This window comes from Lycium barbarum, chromosome 3 (assembly GCF_019175385.1).
Source record: "Lycium barbarum isolate Lr01 chromosome 3, ASM1917538v2, whole genome shotgun sequence".
Classification (NCBI taxonomy): domain Eukaryota; kingdom Viridiplantae; phylum Streptophyta; class Magnoliopsida; order Solanales; family Solanaceae; genus Lycium; species Lycium barbarum.
Genome location: NC_083339.1, coordinates 124,387,353 through 124,401,850, shown reverse-complemented (window position 1 = coordinate 124,401,850; position 14,498 = coordinate 124,387,353). Strand labels below are relative to the sequence as shown.

The window sequence follows — 14,498 nt, the reverse complement described above, 5'->3', positions numbered from 1 at the left end:
AACTCTATGTACTTTGTTTAAGGACTTTGCTTGTTTGACGACGACAAACGATTGATTAGATTTGACCACTCCTCCAAGTAGGACCCTTTCTCACAAAATACAATTTTTAAATGTTGTTTAGCTAAAAAGAAAGTGAGGAAACAGCTTGATTTCCAATTTGTTTGAACTCATTGCCAACACATCACTGATCACACAGTGCATACATTCTCATATAACTTATAAGGATATTACTATTTGATATAGCCAACCAAATGTTGCGTTCATACTATGTCAATTATTATCTTAGACGGTTAACCTAATACTGGTTATCTTGTACTACAAGATTTTAAAGATTAAACACTCCAATATCACAAACAAATGGTAAGTAAATGAAAGTAGTAAGAGAAATTTAACTCTAGCTATAGTTTAATAATGGGAAAAGGGCCTGATTTACCCCTCTACTTTGGAAAAAGGTTCACATTTACCCCTCGTTATACTATCAGGCCATTTATACCCCTACCGTTACAATAGTTGAAATATTTGCCCCTATTTTTAACGGAGGGGTAAATATGAACCTTTTCCAAAGTAGAGGGGTAAATAAGGCCCTAAAAAATAAAACACCCTAAAGTTTCCAAACAAAACTTACTTCGGGTACCTTTTCAACCCCTAAAATGACTATCCGAACGTATACATATCCTTGATGTATTGAGCCTACATTATTGTACGCAGAAAAAATATCACATTCTATATAAAATATTGACGTTTCGGAGTCTTGACACACCACTAATCATTGGTCAAAGTATGAAAAAAAAAACTAAATTTTTTCAACCAAAACTTACTTCGGGTACCTTTTCAACCCCTAAAATGACGATCCGAACGTCTACGAATCCTTGATGTATTGAGCCTACATTATTGTACGCAGAAAAAAATATCAGGTTCTATATAAAATATTGACGTTTCGGAGTCTTGACACACCACTAATCATTGGTCAAAGTATGAATAAAAAACAAAAATTGGCCAACTTTATTTTTTGCAACACTTAGTGTTATTTTCCATACTTTGACTAATAATTAGTCGTGTGTCAAGGCTCCGAAACGTCAATATTTTATATAGAACCTGATATTTTTTTCTGCGTACAATAATGTAGGCTCAATACATCAAGGATTCATAGACGTTCGGATCATCATTTTAGGGGTTGAAAAGGTACCCGAAGTAAGTTTTGGTTGAAAAAATTTAGTTTTTTTTTTCATACTTTGACCAATGATTAGTGGTGTGTCAAGACTCCGAAACGTCAATATTTTATATAGAACCTGATATTTTTTCTGCGTACAATAATGTAGGCTCAATACATCAAGGATATGTATACGTTCGGATAGTCATTTTAGGGGTTGAAAAGGTACCCGAAGTAAGTTTTGTTTGGAAACTTTAGGGTGTTTTATTTTTTAGGGCCTGATTTACCCCTCTACTTTGGAAAAGGTTCATATTTACCCCTCCGTTAAAAATAGGGGCAAATATTTCAACTATTGTAACGGTAGGAGTATAAATGGCCTGATAGTATAACGAGGGGTAAATATGAACCTTTTCCCAAAGTAGAGGGGTAAATCAGACCCTTTTCCCGTTTAATAATTATTAAAGGGACGAGTTGATCACTCAATTCCTCATGGGACTTGTTGATCACTCAATTTCTCAAATTGGAGATTTTCAAAAGCTAATTGCATTTGCTTATAAATCATTCGCATTATCATCAAATAAAAAATTTGTAAATTCTGCGAGGTCAATGAGACTGACTTCCATGTGGTCGTAGAAGCAGTAAAACTTAACTATCAACCAATGACATTTAATCTTAAAACATTTATGATTTTAACTGAACCAATCAATGTGTAATCACCTTTTACTACTTAGTCACTAAATCATGATTCCAGTTTCTTTTCAAAGGCCCTTATTATTTTACCCTTTTGGTGAAAATCCTTTTTCCCTTTCCGAGAATCATGTCTCTTCATCAGACACCAAGAATAACCTCCAAATTGCCAATAATATCGGATTTGCCCTTTTCCGACACCCCATCACCCCCGTTTGAAAAATAAAATCAGAATAGACTTTATTTTCCTCCTTCGTCCTTGCCTACAAAGTATTTAAAAATAAAATAAAAAAAGAAAACAACACGCCATTACAGAACATCTTTTAGTAAGACAGACAGTGAAACTTTATCTCTGTAAATTTTTTCCATACTTCTGCTTATTCCTATTTATTTAAAGCTAGAAACAGAGATTGAAGTGAAAAGATAAGAAAAAATGCTTTAAATTGAAAGTTAAGAGCCGCATTCGAACAACAAGTTCCTTTAATTTCTTCCCTTTTCTTTCAAAGGAACTTTGTGGCTTTTCAAGAATCTCCTCATATACTCATTATACATTTTCATTCTTTAGATTCATACATTTCTTTGTATATTTCTTTTTCTACCGGCTCATTCAAGCTAAAGGGTGTCTGAAAAAGCTTGGAGCTTTTGGGCTGACGAATCCTCTAGCTCTACTATATGCACAAAACAGTTGAAATAATTCATTGCCCATTTTGAAAAACTGTCAGATTTAGCATTGGATTTGAAAGATCCATAAACTCACAAGTTAGTAGTAAGCAAATCGAAAAAATGATGGCATAGCATTTGTTCTCTCATTGATAGGTACAGCCTGCTGTCTCTATTTACTGTTCAAGTCTTATTGAAGGTCTTTGCATTTTACTATTACTTGTCTGAGAGTGTTGCTTGAATTGCTTTAGTAGTAACCAATGGCTGAAGATGTTGTTTTTGTTATTTATTTATGTATTTTAGTTGCTGATGGTTTTTTATGAGGTGGTCTGTGGAAAGATCATTCGGATCTGTTCATCTTGATCTCATTAATCTGTTTATCTGAATGTGATTTTTGCTAGTTTCCTAGATTCTTGTGTACAATTGACTTGATTTTGACTTCATTTGAACTTGATGTTGATGTGCAAATTTTGAATCTATCTTTAAGTTGCAAGCTCACATGGTTTTCATTCAAGCCAAGTTTGTGAAAAGAAAAAAGCTAAGTTCTTGGAAAAATCTAATCTACCAATACCTCAAGACTACATAGCTTTTATCATTGGTAGTTATTTCTCATCATTAGCATAGTATTTCCTTTCAAGTATGCTTATTGAATTATGATCTCCTGATGATAGAGCATGTTGATAATGATAATTCCATATTAATTTCAGACTTGAACCAGGTTAATGTTTTCTTTCTTCAGGATCTCGGTTTAAATCTGAATTAGTCTTTGGATATGGCTTCAAAATCATTCAAAGCTAGTAGATCATCTCTGTCAAATTCCTCGGATTTGAACGATCCGCACCAGGGGAAACCTCCACTTCCTCCACATGTGACTTTCCAACGGCGGACTTCCTCAGGTCGATATGTAAATTATTCAAGGGATGATCTTGATAGTGAGCTTAGCAGCAGTGACTATATGAACTATATGGTACATCTCCCTACGACTCCTGACAATCAGCCAATGGATTCAATTTCTCAAAAGGTTGAAGAGCAGTACGTATCCAGTTCACTGTTCACGGGTGGCTTTAATTCTGTTACACGTGCTCATCTTATGGATAAGGTGATTGAATCAGAGGCAAATCACCCCCAAATGGCGGGTGCAAAAGGGTCGTCATGTGCTATCCCTGGATGTGATGCTAAAGTGATGAGTGATGAAAGGGGGATTGATATTGTTCCGTGTGAATGTGATTTCAAGATATGCAGAGACTGCTACCTGGATGCTGTCAAAACTGGTGATGGTATATGCCCGGGGTGTAAGGAGCAATATAAAGTCACTGACTGGGAGGAAGCGGCTAATGGAAATGATCGTCCGCTTCCTCTCCCTGCGCCAGCTGGAATGTCAAGGATGGAGAGAAGGTTGTCAATTATGAAATCAACTAAGTCGGCATTGGTTAGGAGCCATACTGCAGATTTTGATCACAACCGTTGGCTGTTTGAAACAAAGGGCACATATGGGTATGGAAACGCTATATGGCCAAAAGAAGGTGGATTTGCAAATGGAAAAGATAATGATGATATTATGGAGCCTACTGAACTGATGAACAAACCATGGAGGCCACTTACGCGCAAATTGAAAATTCCTGCTGCTATCCTAAGTCCTTATAGGTAAGACCCCCCCCCCCACCCCCCCCCCCCCCTCCCCTTCTTTTACTCTTCATGTTTTAATTGTGATACTAATAGCTGTAAGCTCTACTTAATCACCCTTTTCTGGGGTCTGAAGAATAACTAGCAGCTCGTTTGCTCTTCTGCGTTTGCTTCATCTGTCCCTGACACCTAGTTTTTCCTTGACCTCAGCTTCCTTTTACTTGATTATTTCCTTGTTTCTCTGCCAAATTTTAAATGCATGCATTTTTCTCGTAACATATGCTATATGTGTTTCAGAACTAGGTCAGTCTTGAATGACAAAATGCTAGTATATTGGAAAAAGAATTCCTTTATTCGTTTGCTATTACTTGAACCATTCAAGGTTGCAATATATCAAATGTTATATGTTTCAATGAACTATTACTTCCCAAGGAGAAAAGATCCCTGCTATCCCTATATTCTTTTAGTTGTAATAAGATATAAAAGAAAAAGGAAAATATGAATACTTTTCTTCTTTTCCTCACCTGAATAGTGCTATCACTATTCTTCTAGGGTTTACGTTGAAATCCCTGACATGTACTTTCTTTTTCTATTCAGACTTTTGGTTGTTGTTCGGTTTGTTGTACTTGGACTTTTCTTGGCATGGAGAATAAATCATCCGAACAATGATGCAGTTTGGTTGTGGGGGATGTCTGTGGTTTGTGAAATATGGTTTGCTTTCTCTTGGATTCTTGATCAATTGCCCAAGCTTAATCCTATCAACCGTGCTACTGATCTTGGTGTGTTGAAAGAGAAATTTGAATCACCTAGCCCAGGCAATCCTTCTGGGAGATCTGATCTCCCTGGTGTTGATATGTTTGTCTCTACGGCTGATCCAGAGAAGGAACCCCCTCTTGTGACTGCTAATACTATATTGTCCATTTTAGCTGCAGATTATCCTGTAGAAAAGCTTGCTTGCTATGTTTCTGATGATGGAGGGGCTCTTTTGACTTTTGAGGCAATGGCAGAAGCTGCAAGTTTTGCTAATATATGGGTACCCTTTTGTCGTAAACATAACATTGAACCTAGAAATCCAGAAAGTTACTTCAATTTAAAGAAGGATCCTTACAAGAACAAGGTAAAGCAAGACTTTGTTAAGGATCGTAGGCGGGCAAAGCGTGAGTATGATGAGTTTAAGGTCCGAATCAATAGCTTGCCGGAATCCATTCGCCGTAGGTCTGACGCTTATCATGCAAGGGAAGAACTTAAGGCCATGAAGCAACAGAGGCAGAAGACTGATGATGAACCTGTAGAGAATGTTAAGATCCCTAAAGCTACTTGGATGGCAGATGGAACCCATTGGCCTGGGACATGGTTGAATCCAGGACCTGAGCATTCCAAGGGTGATCACGCTGGAATAATACAGGTAATATTCTTTATAATATACACAATCAGTGTATAAATTTTGTATATTGGCTAGCGCCCGTAATTAATTTCGCCAACGGGCCATTAATGAAAACAGCCCTACTCTTTAAGAGTCTACTCTAAACTCCTTGGAATTTCACCTACAAACAAGTGAGGTTTTTGTAGCTATTAATGTGATCAAATATGCAGGTGATGTTGAAACCACCAAGTGATGATCCACTGCATGGTAACAGTGAGGATGGGGTTCTTGACTCGACTGATGTTGATATCCGTCTTCCCATGCTTGTTTATGTTTCCCGTGAAAAGCGCCCTGGCTATGATCACAACAAGAAAGCAGGTGCTATGAATGCCCTGGTTCGAGCATCTGCCATCATGTCCAATGGTGCATTTATTCTTAACCTTGATTGTGACCATTACATTTACAACTCCCAGGCTATCAGGGAAGGTATGTGTTTCATGATGGACAGGGGAGGGGATCGCCTTTGCTATGTTCAGTTCCCTCAGAGGTTTGAGGGCATTGACCCATCTGATAGGTATGCCAATCGCAATACTGTCTTTTTTGATGGCAACATGAGGGCCCTTGATGGGCTACAGGGTCCAATGTATGTCGGAACTGGATGTCTCTTTCGGAGGGTAGCCCTTTATGGTTTTGACCCTCCTCGCTCCAAGGAGCACCCGTCCGGTTGCTGTAGCTGCTGCTTTGGTCGCAAAAAGAAGCATGTCAATATATCATCAGAAGAGCACCGGGCCTTGCAACGAGGTGATTCAGACGATGAAGAAATGAACAACCTCTCACTGGCTCCTAAGGCTTTTGGGAACTCGGCAGTCCTTATTGATTCAATCCCTGTGGCGGAGTTCCAAGGTCGTCCTTTGGCAGATCACCCAGCTGTGAAGAATGGTCGCCCCCCTGGTGCTTTGACCATTCCTCGAGAGCATCTTGATGCATCAACTGTTGCAGAGGCCATCAGTGTCATCTCCTGCTGGTACGAGGAAAAGACAGAGTGGGGACAACGTGTCGGATGGATTTATGGTTCGGTTACTGAAGATGTTGTGACTGGATACAGGATGCATAACAGGGGTTGGAAATCAGTTTATTGTGTTACCAAACGTGATGCATTCCGCGGGACTGCCCCTATTAATCTCACTGATAGGCTCCATCAGGTCCTTCGATGGGCTACTGGTTCAGTTGAAATCTTCTTCTCCCGCAACAATGCCCTTCTCTCCAGCTCAAAAATGAAATTCTTACAGAAAATTGCTTACCTCAATGTTGGAATCTATCCCTTCACATCAATCTTCTTAATCGTCTACTGCTTCCTTCCAGCACTATCCCTCTTCTCTGGTCAGTTCATTGTCCAAACACTCAATGTCACCTTCCTTGTGTACCTCCTGATCATTACAGTCACCCTCTGCATGCTCGCTGTTCTCGAGGTCAAGTGGTCAGGCATCGAGTTGGAGGAGTGGTGGAGAAATGAACAGTTCTGGCTGATTGGAGGGACGAGTGCTCACTTGGCTGCTGTTCTTCAGGGGCTCCTAAAAGTTGTTGCTGGTATTGAAATTTCTTTCACCTTGACGTCAAAATCAGCTGGTGATGACGAAGACGATGACTTTGCTGATCTCTATATTGTTAAGTGGACATCTCTGATGATTCCACCAATCACAATCATGATGGTGAACTTGATAGCAATAGCAGTTGGATTTAGCAGGACAATATATAGTGTTATACCACAATGGAGCCGTTTATTAGGGGGTGTATTCTTCAGTTTTTGGGTTTTGGCACATCTCTATCCCTTCGCAAAAGGGCTTATGGGCAGAAGAGGCAGGACACCCACCATTGTCTTTGTATGGTCAGGACTTATTGCCATCACCATATCCCTTCTTTGGGTGGCGATTAATCCTCCAGCAGGCAATACCCAAATTGGAGGATCATTCCAGTTCCCATGATCAGATTCTCTTCCTCGGAAGTTCTCGGTTTGCTGGTATGTTCGATTCATCTCATATTAAAAGGGATTATGCCTTTTTAAGCTCACCACTGAAATTGGTGACTTACAAGCTGCTCAACTATTTTTATCATAGTGGAAGCAGAACAAAGCAAGTTTAGTTGAGTTGGACTTGAATAGAGGAATCACAGCATTTTTCATATCATCTTGGACTGGAAATATTCATTTAATTGTTTGATTTACGACAATCATTGATGTTAAAGGAATTGCAATAGACATTTTGGTCGTTGAAGTCTCCTCTTCACTTCTTTCTTCTGTTAATCATGGAAATTGAATTTCTGCCATCTGTTTTTGTAGCTGATTGAAACTGGAGCACAATTGACTCTAGATTTCCAAAGTAATGTTAGAAACTTTATTTTTTCTCTACACCATGAAATCTTCTTTCTTCTTTCTTCTCCCCTTTGAGAACTTGAATCATGTGATATTGGTCATTTATCTTATTGTTGGACATGGTAGAAAGAACTTAAATTAATATATAAAATGATCCCAAAAGGAAAAAAGATTATCATTCATGCAGGCGGAATGTAGTAAAGCTGTTGGAGCAGTAAAATTTGCTTGTTTTAGCCAACTTCCCATCTATAAAGTACAACACGTAATTACTTTACTTTACTGCTATATAGAAACATTGAAGAATTAACTCTAGGTGACTAAAAAGTCTTGAAATTACTAAAGGTGACGTGTAGGGCCCACCCCACATCAAAACCCAATTAAATTTGGGATTAAGAAGATTGAGGTTCAAAATGTAATTTTTAAAACTTCTTAATCTTTTACAAACTACAAAAAAACTCAAAACACCCGTCCATTATACTAAAACACCCACCCAATATTCAAAACTTCCCAAACCGTTCATCTCCATAACTCCCTCACACTTCTTCCATATTTCAAAATCAAACAGTTAATCTCCTTCACTTGGACGTCTCTCATCTCCCCTCTTTTCTTGTCATCTTCTTCTTCACCCTCGTCTATAGGTGCCGCTGTTGCTTCTTCTTTTATCAAGGTAAAGTTTTTGTTTCACTTGTTCCAAAAGTTATTTGGTAGAAATTGATGATTTTGGTTGTAGAAAAAGAAGAAGAAGAACATGGTTTTGTCTTCAATGTTGTTTATTTTGTTGTTCCTTGTTCGAGAAACCCTTATTTAGAGTATTTGTTTGACTTGTTGGGGTTTTTGCGTTTGCAAATAGCGTACATTGTTCTCAAATTATGATTTTTTGTGATGTTTTTGTTCTTGTTCTCCTTAAGATTTCGAAAAAATGGCTTGCAATCTTGTTGACTTTTTCGAACAGATGAGTAAGTTGTTGCAGCAACTTCAGCACTTGTTTGACAGTTGCAGACAGTTGCTGAGGTTGCTTGCTTTAAAAACCTCTATTTAGTGTATTTGTAGTGAAATACTATTGTTGGTGTTGGTGTTAGTGTTGGTGTTGATGTTGATGTTGATGTTGGTGTTGATGTTGATGTTGGTGTTGGTGTTGTCCTGTTATGGTATGGTTTAGGAAAAGAAAGGATAAACAATTATTGCACATACATTTGGTGTATTTTGTTTAACTTGTATGATTGTGTGTCTGTAGTAGACGATTTGGCTGTCGTCTTGGAAGTAGATGCTTATTGTTTTGGTTTGGTTAAGTGTTTAGGAAAAGCTTGGATAAAATCCATCTTGTTGTTGTTATTGTTGTTATTGCTGTTTTTGTTGTTGTTGTTGTTGTTGTTGTTGTTGTTGTTGTTGTTGTTGTTGTTGTGTGTTTGTAGTGAAAATAAATGTTTTTTTTCTGCTGTTGTCCTGGTATGGTTCAGGGTTTAGGAGTGGATATCCAATAGATGGTTTTTTTGTTCTTGTCCTAGTATTTATCTGGTTCTATTTATAGAAGCTATGTCCAACAAATTTTTAGTTGTTGCAACAATTTCTATACTTGTGCCAACAAGTAGATAATATGTTGCAACAACTACAAATCTGTTGGACATAGCTTCAGTTTTTTGGTTCTGTTTGTAGAAGATATCCAACATATTTTTAGTTGTTGCAACAAGTTATACACTTGTTGCAACAAGTATACAATATGTGTCAACAACTACAAATGTGTTGGACATAGCTTCAGTTTTTTGGTTCTGTTTTGTAGAAGATATCCAACAAATTTTTAGTTGTTGCAACAAGTTATGCACTTGTTTCAACAAGTATACAATATGTTGCAACAACTACAAATCTGTTGGACTTAGCTTCAGTCTTTGGTTCTGTTTGTAGAAGATGTCCAACAGATTTATAGTTGTTGCAACAAGTTATACACTTGTTGCAACAAGTATACCATATGTTGCAACAACTACAAATCTGTTGGACTTAGCTTCAGTCATTTGGTTCTGTTTGTAGAAGATGTCCAACAGATTTATAGTTGTTGCAACAAGTTATACACTTGTTGCAACAAGTATACCATATGTTGCAACAACTACAAATCTGTTGGACTTAGCTTCAATCCTTTGGTTCTGTTTGTAGAAGGTGTCCAACAGATTTATAGTTGTTGCAACATATTGTATAGTTGTTGCAACAAGTGTATAACTTGTTGCAACAACTACAAATCTGTTGGACTTAGCTTCAGTCCTTTGGTTCTGTTTGTAGAAGATGTCCAACAGATTTATAGTTGTTGCAACAAGTTATACACTTGTTGCAATAACTATACAATATGTTGCAACAACTATACAATATGTTGCACATTGCTTCAGTTATTTGGTTGTGTTTGTAGAAGATATACAACACCTTAATCACTTATTCAACAACTGAAGAATCTGTTGCAACAACCTATTCACTTGTTGCAACAGTTACATCATTTATTGCAACAAATTCTTCAGTTGTTTGGGAATTCTGTTACTTGTTGTATTTTGTTTTATCAAATGCTGCACTTATTATTATCTGTTTACTTTGAATGATGCACTAATCAGTTGAAGCTTTTTTTTTCCTCCTGTGTGTAGATAAAATGTCTCCAGCCAAAAGAAAAGTTGAGAAATCAACTGAGGGTCATAGAGATAATAAAAAAGCTAGAGTGCAATCATCATTAGAGAATCTTGCTGATTTAGCAAAATCTATTGTTGAATCAGCAAATATAGAGGACAGAGACAGCCAAACTGACAATCAATCCTCAGAAAGAGAGGAAGTACAGAGCCAAGAAGCAGTAGATATAAATGAACAAAGTGAAGAAGAATTAGAAGCTGAAGAAACTGCTGATGGAGTAGATGGATTGGATGAAGATGATGAAAAGGGCAGTGCTTCCAAAAATACAGTTCAATTGTCGACGTTCATAGCTGAATTAAGAACAAAGAAGAGAAATAGTGTGAATGCCAATTTAATTGCAGAATCTTCTAGTAGATTGGACATAGATCATAACAGACCTTCCATTGCTGAGGTCGTCAAGGTTTTCAGTATTGACAAGTATGCCGTGAGGATGCCATTGAATGAAAATAATGATTTGACCGTTGATCTTACGGTCAAATCAGGCATGAGCAAGAACTTTGATATGTTTAGGCTAATTCTTAAAAAGCAGGGGTTGGAGGATTTCTTTAGGAAAAGCTGTTTTGGGGTGTATGTGGATCTGCCTGAAGAGACCGGTGCACGGTTTCAAATGAAAATGGTATATGGGCTTATGAAGCGTAGAATTCTTTCGGATGCAAAGGATGAGCTTTGGATTAATTACTGTGGCATGCCGGTGTGCTTTGGCTTGAAAGAGTTTGCCATAGTTACTGGCCTTAGATGTCATCCTTGTGAGCTTCCTACTGTTGTATTGAATAAGCCAGCCCGGACTACCAAGACAGCCAAAGAAGCCAAGAAAGTAGGAAAGGGTGGAAAAGATAAGAATGAAACTGGTTTGGTGGAGTTAGTTGGAAAAAGCTACAAAGGAGATAAGCTCCTTGTAGATTTGCAGTCCAAAACCATGTCAAAAAAGCATAAGCAGTCCTTGTGTTTAGTTTGGTTTGTGCACTGTGTTCTTATGGCAAAAGATACAAGTCTGAACATACCACTTGGTTTGCTTAAACTTGCGGAGGACTATGAGGCATTCAACAACCATGGATGGGGCCGGGAAAGCTTCAAGTTGACTGTTGACTATTTATCGAAAGAGCTTAAGCCAACAGTGAAGACATTCAATTTATATGGCTTCCCTTTGGCTTTCATGGTAAAGCATTTGTAATGTCAATTTCTTGTACTTTTTGTATTTATATCATCATTCTGATTTTGATGGTATCTTGTTTTCTAGGCTTGGGCATTTGAAGCCATTACTCACCTCCGACAACAAGTGAAGGACTACCCTTCAGAAGTGTCTTTTCCAAGAATGCTTAGATGGCTGACTGCAAAGAGCAACACAAGATTGAGTGTTGATCTTTTTAACCCTCCTTTGGAAGAGGTAAGCCTTAAGACATATATATAGAATAAACTTGGTCATCTGTTGGATAATGTCCAACAAGTATGACACCTGTTGCAACAAGTTACTAATCTGTTGGACAATGTCCAACAAGTATGACACCTGTTGCAATAAGTTACTAATCTGTTGGACAATGTCCAACAAGTATGACACCTGTTGCAACAACCTAGTTATCTGTTGCATTTCATGATTTAGGACCATTTTAATATATCTACTTTTTTGTTATAGGTTGTGCACCCGTGGCTTGTCCCGACAGTACGGGAGTTGGAGATGCCATTCCTTGCTTCCTTTGAGCCATTACAATCTGTTCCTGATAAAATGATTGAGGGGATGAAATTAGAATTGGCTGGAGTGACAACCATCAAAAGGGAATCAGTTGTGGTAGATGTTGATGGTGGTGGTGTTATTGCTGGTGGTCAACCTACTGTTGATGACGTTGCGGCAGAAATTGCTGGTGAAAAAATAATAGATGATGATGTTGATTTTGGTAGACAAACTCCAATTGGTGGTGTTGTTGGTGGACAAACTCCAATTGGTGGTGATGTCGGTGGACAAACTCCAATTGATGGAGATGTTAGTTGTGGCGGATTTGGTGGTAGATTTTCCTTTGTTGGTGCCGACACATCGAAATGTGCTTGTGAATGCACCTATTGCAAGCAGCGAATGGATGATTTGATAAATAATGTTGAGGAGTTGGTGAAGGTACAAAAAGACACAAATTCTGCTTTACAAAGTTTGTTATCCAAGAGGGGTGTCAATCTATCCAAGAAGCTGACCTCACCCTATACTCCTATTCGCATTCGCAAGAAGGGAAAAGCAATTTCCAAGGCACTTGCCAATGTTAGGTCAAGGAAATCTTCTACACCCCACAAGGCAACTGATGTTGTGGATTTTAAAAAGGTAAATGTGTATAAGCATGCAGATGCTCAAAAAATGAAAAAGCTTGAAAAATTCGTCAATGCCAAGAAGAGCAAGGGTACGATGTATTCATTGCATGAATTTAAGGCCGATGACTTCAGGATAATGACAAGCATGGAAGCTTGGTGGCTGGCTAGTGTAAGTTTGAAAACAACAATTATTTTTGTTTAAACAAGTCTTATTTTGGTTGTATTAGTTGCAACAAGTTATATATTTGCTGCAACGAGTGGAACACTTGTTGCAACAAGTGTTGGTCTTGTTGCAACAACTCTCCTAGTTGTTGGAGTTTGCTTACAGCAGTTGGGGAGAGTTGTTGCAACAAGACCAACACTTGTTGCAACAAGTGCACACTTGTTGCAACAACTCTCCTAGTTGTTGGAGTTTGCTTACAGCAGTTGGGGAAATAGACTCAACTGCTGTAAGCAATCTCCAACAACTAGGAGAGTTGTTGCAACAAGACCAATACTTGTTGTAACAAGTGCACACTTGTTGCAACAACTCACTTAGTTGTTGGAGTTTGCTTACAGCAGTTAGGGAAATAGACCCAACTGCTGTAAGCAATCTCCAACAACTAGGAGAGTTGTTGCAACAAGACCAATACTTGTTGCAACAAGTGCACACTTGTTGCAACAACTCACTTAGTTGTTTAGGTGACTGACATTCCTTATACTTTTAATGCAGTATGTTGATGAAATTATGCTCTTAATGCGTGTGAGGCAAAGCACTTTCACTGAGCACTATGCTTCCACATATATAATCTTGGATCTCAACTTCTACAATATCATGCTCAAGCGATACACAAAGTTGTCGGATGAGAGCACACAGCCGGAAGCTATTCCATTCAATCAAATGCTTGATGATTTTATATGGGATGATGATGCTATCGCTTACTGTAGAGGTAGTGCACCAGCCAAAGGTGGTCGCGAGTGGGTTGGTGCCAAAAGGGTGCTTACTATCATGAACATAAATGTCAGACAGTTTGTCACCCTCGAATTCATAATTGAGGAGGAGGTGATAAATGTTTATGACTGCAACGTCCCAAAAATCCAAGAGGATGAGTTCTTCATCCACATCCAGCCAGTCATTGAATTATGGCCGAAACTACTGAAGCAGAGTGGCATGTTTGAACGCTTGCCTGAAAAGCTGCTCAACGAAGCTTGGAAATTTGTGCTGAAGGAGAATCTCCCCCGCAATGAATCTGCAATGGCATGCGGATCGTATTCACTTGCTTTTACTGAGCATTTGCTTATTGGCACTAACATGATGAAGCCTGAGACTTTATTGTGCGACAACTCAGTGGCGAGGATGCAGTGGCGGTGGGCAGTGGGTGTGATAGATAAATTTTTGGAGCCCTGAGCTGGCTGTTTAACAAATTACTACTTGAACAATTTTTTTTTTTTATCCTTGTTATTATTTATGAATGTTGTTGCAACAAATGCAACAGATAGTACAGTTGTTAACAAAGTTGCAACAAATTACTAATCTACTAATCTGTTTAGAAAAGTTGCCTAAATGATTGGAACAGGTCATAGTTGCTGAACAAGTTACTAATCCGTTCCAAACAAGTAACTAATCTCTTTAAAAAAGTTACTAATCTGTTGCATTAGATAATACATTTGTGAAAGAAGTTGCAACAAATTACTAATCTGTTTTAACAAGTTACTAATCC

At 38.2% G+C, this 14,498-nt stretch overlaps 2 protein-coding genes across 4 annotated transcripts; both read left to right on the top strand.

The window, feature by feature from the left end:
- Nucleotides 1-2,136: 2,136 nt before the first annotated feature.
- On the top strand, nt 2,137-7,887 carry LOC132632247 (cellulose synthase-like protein D3). Of its 3 annotated transcripts, none has more exons than XM_060348098.1 (4): nt 2,137-2,653; nt 3,237-4,141; nt 4,718-5,525; nt 5,714-7,887. In XM_060348098.1, the coding sequence occupies exons 2-4, from the start codon at nt 3,270-3,272 to the stop codon at nt 7,463-7,465; spliced, it is 3,432 nt and encodes a 1,143-aa protein (XP_060204081.1). In that variant the 5' UTR covers nt 2,137-2,653; nt 3,237-3,269; the 3' UTR covers nt 7,466-7,887. The 3 variants fall into 3 exon arrangements, with proteins under 3 accessions (XP_060204081.1, XP_060204083.1, XP_060204082.1); XM_060348100.1 differs by having other exon boundaries at nt 3,216-4,141; XM_060348099.1 differs by having other exon boundaries at nt 3,205-4,141.
- A 2,276-nt stretch (nt 7,888-10,163) lies between these two features.
- On the top strand, nt 10,164-14,295 carry LOC132632246 (uncharacterized). The gene is made up of 4 exons (XM_060348097.1): nt 10,164-11,665; nt 11,747-11,893; nt 12,140-12,967; nt 13,511-14,295. Exons 1-4 carry the CDS (start codon nt 10,475-10,477, stop codon nt 14,183-14,185), a joined length of 2,841 nt encoding a protein of 946 aa, XP_060204080.1. The 5' UTR covers nt 10,164-10,474; the 3' UTR covers nt 14,186-14,295.
- The last annotated feature ends 203 nt before the right edge of the window (nt 14,296-14,498 follow it).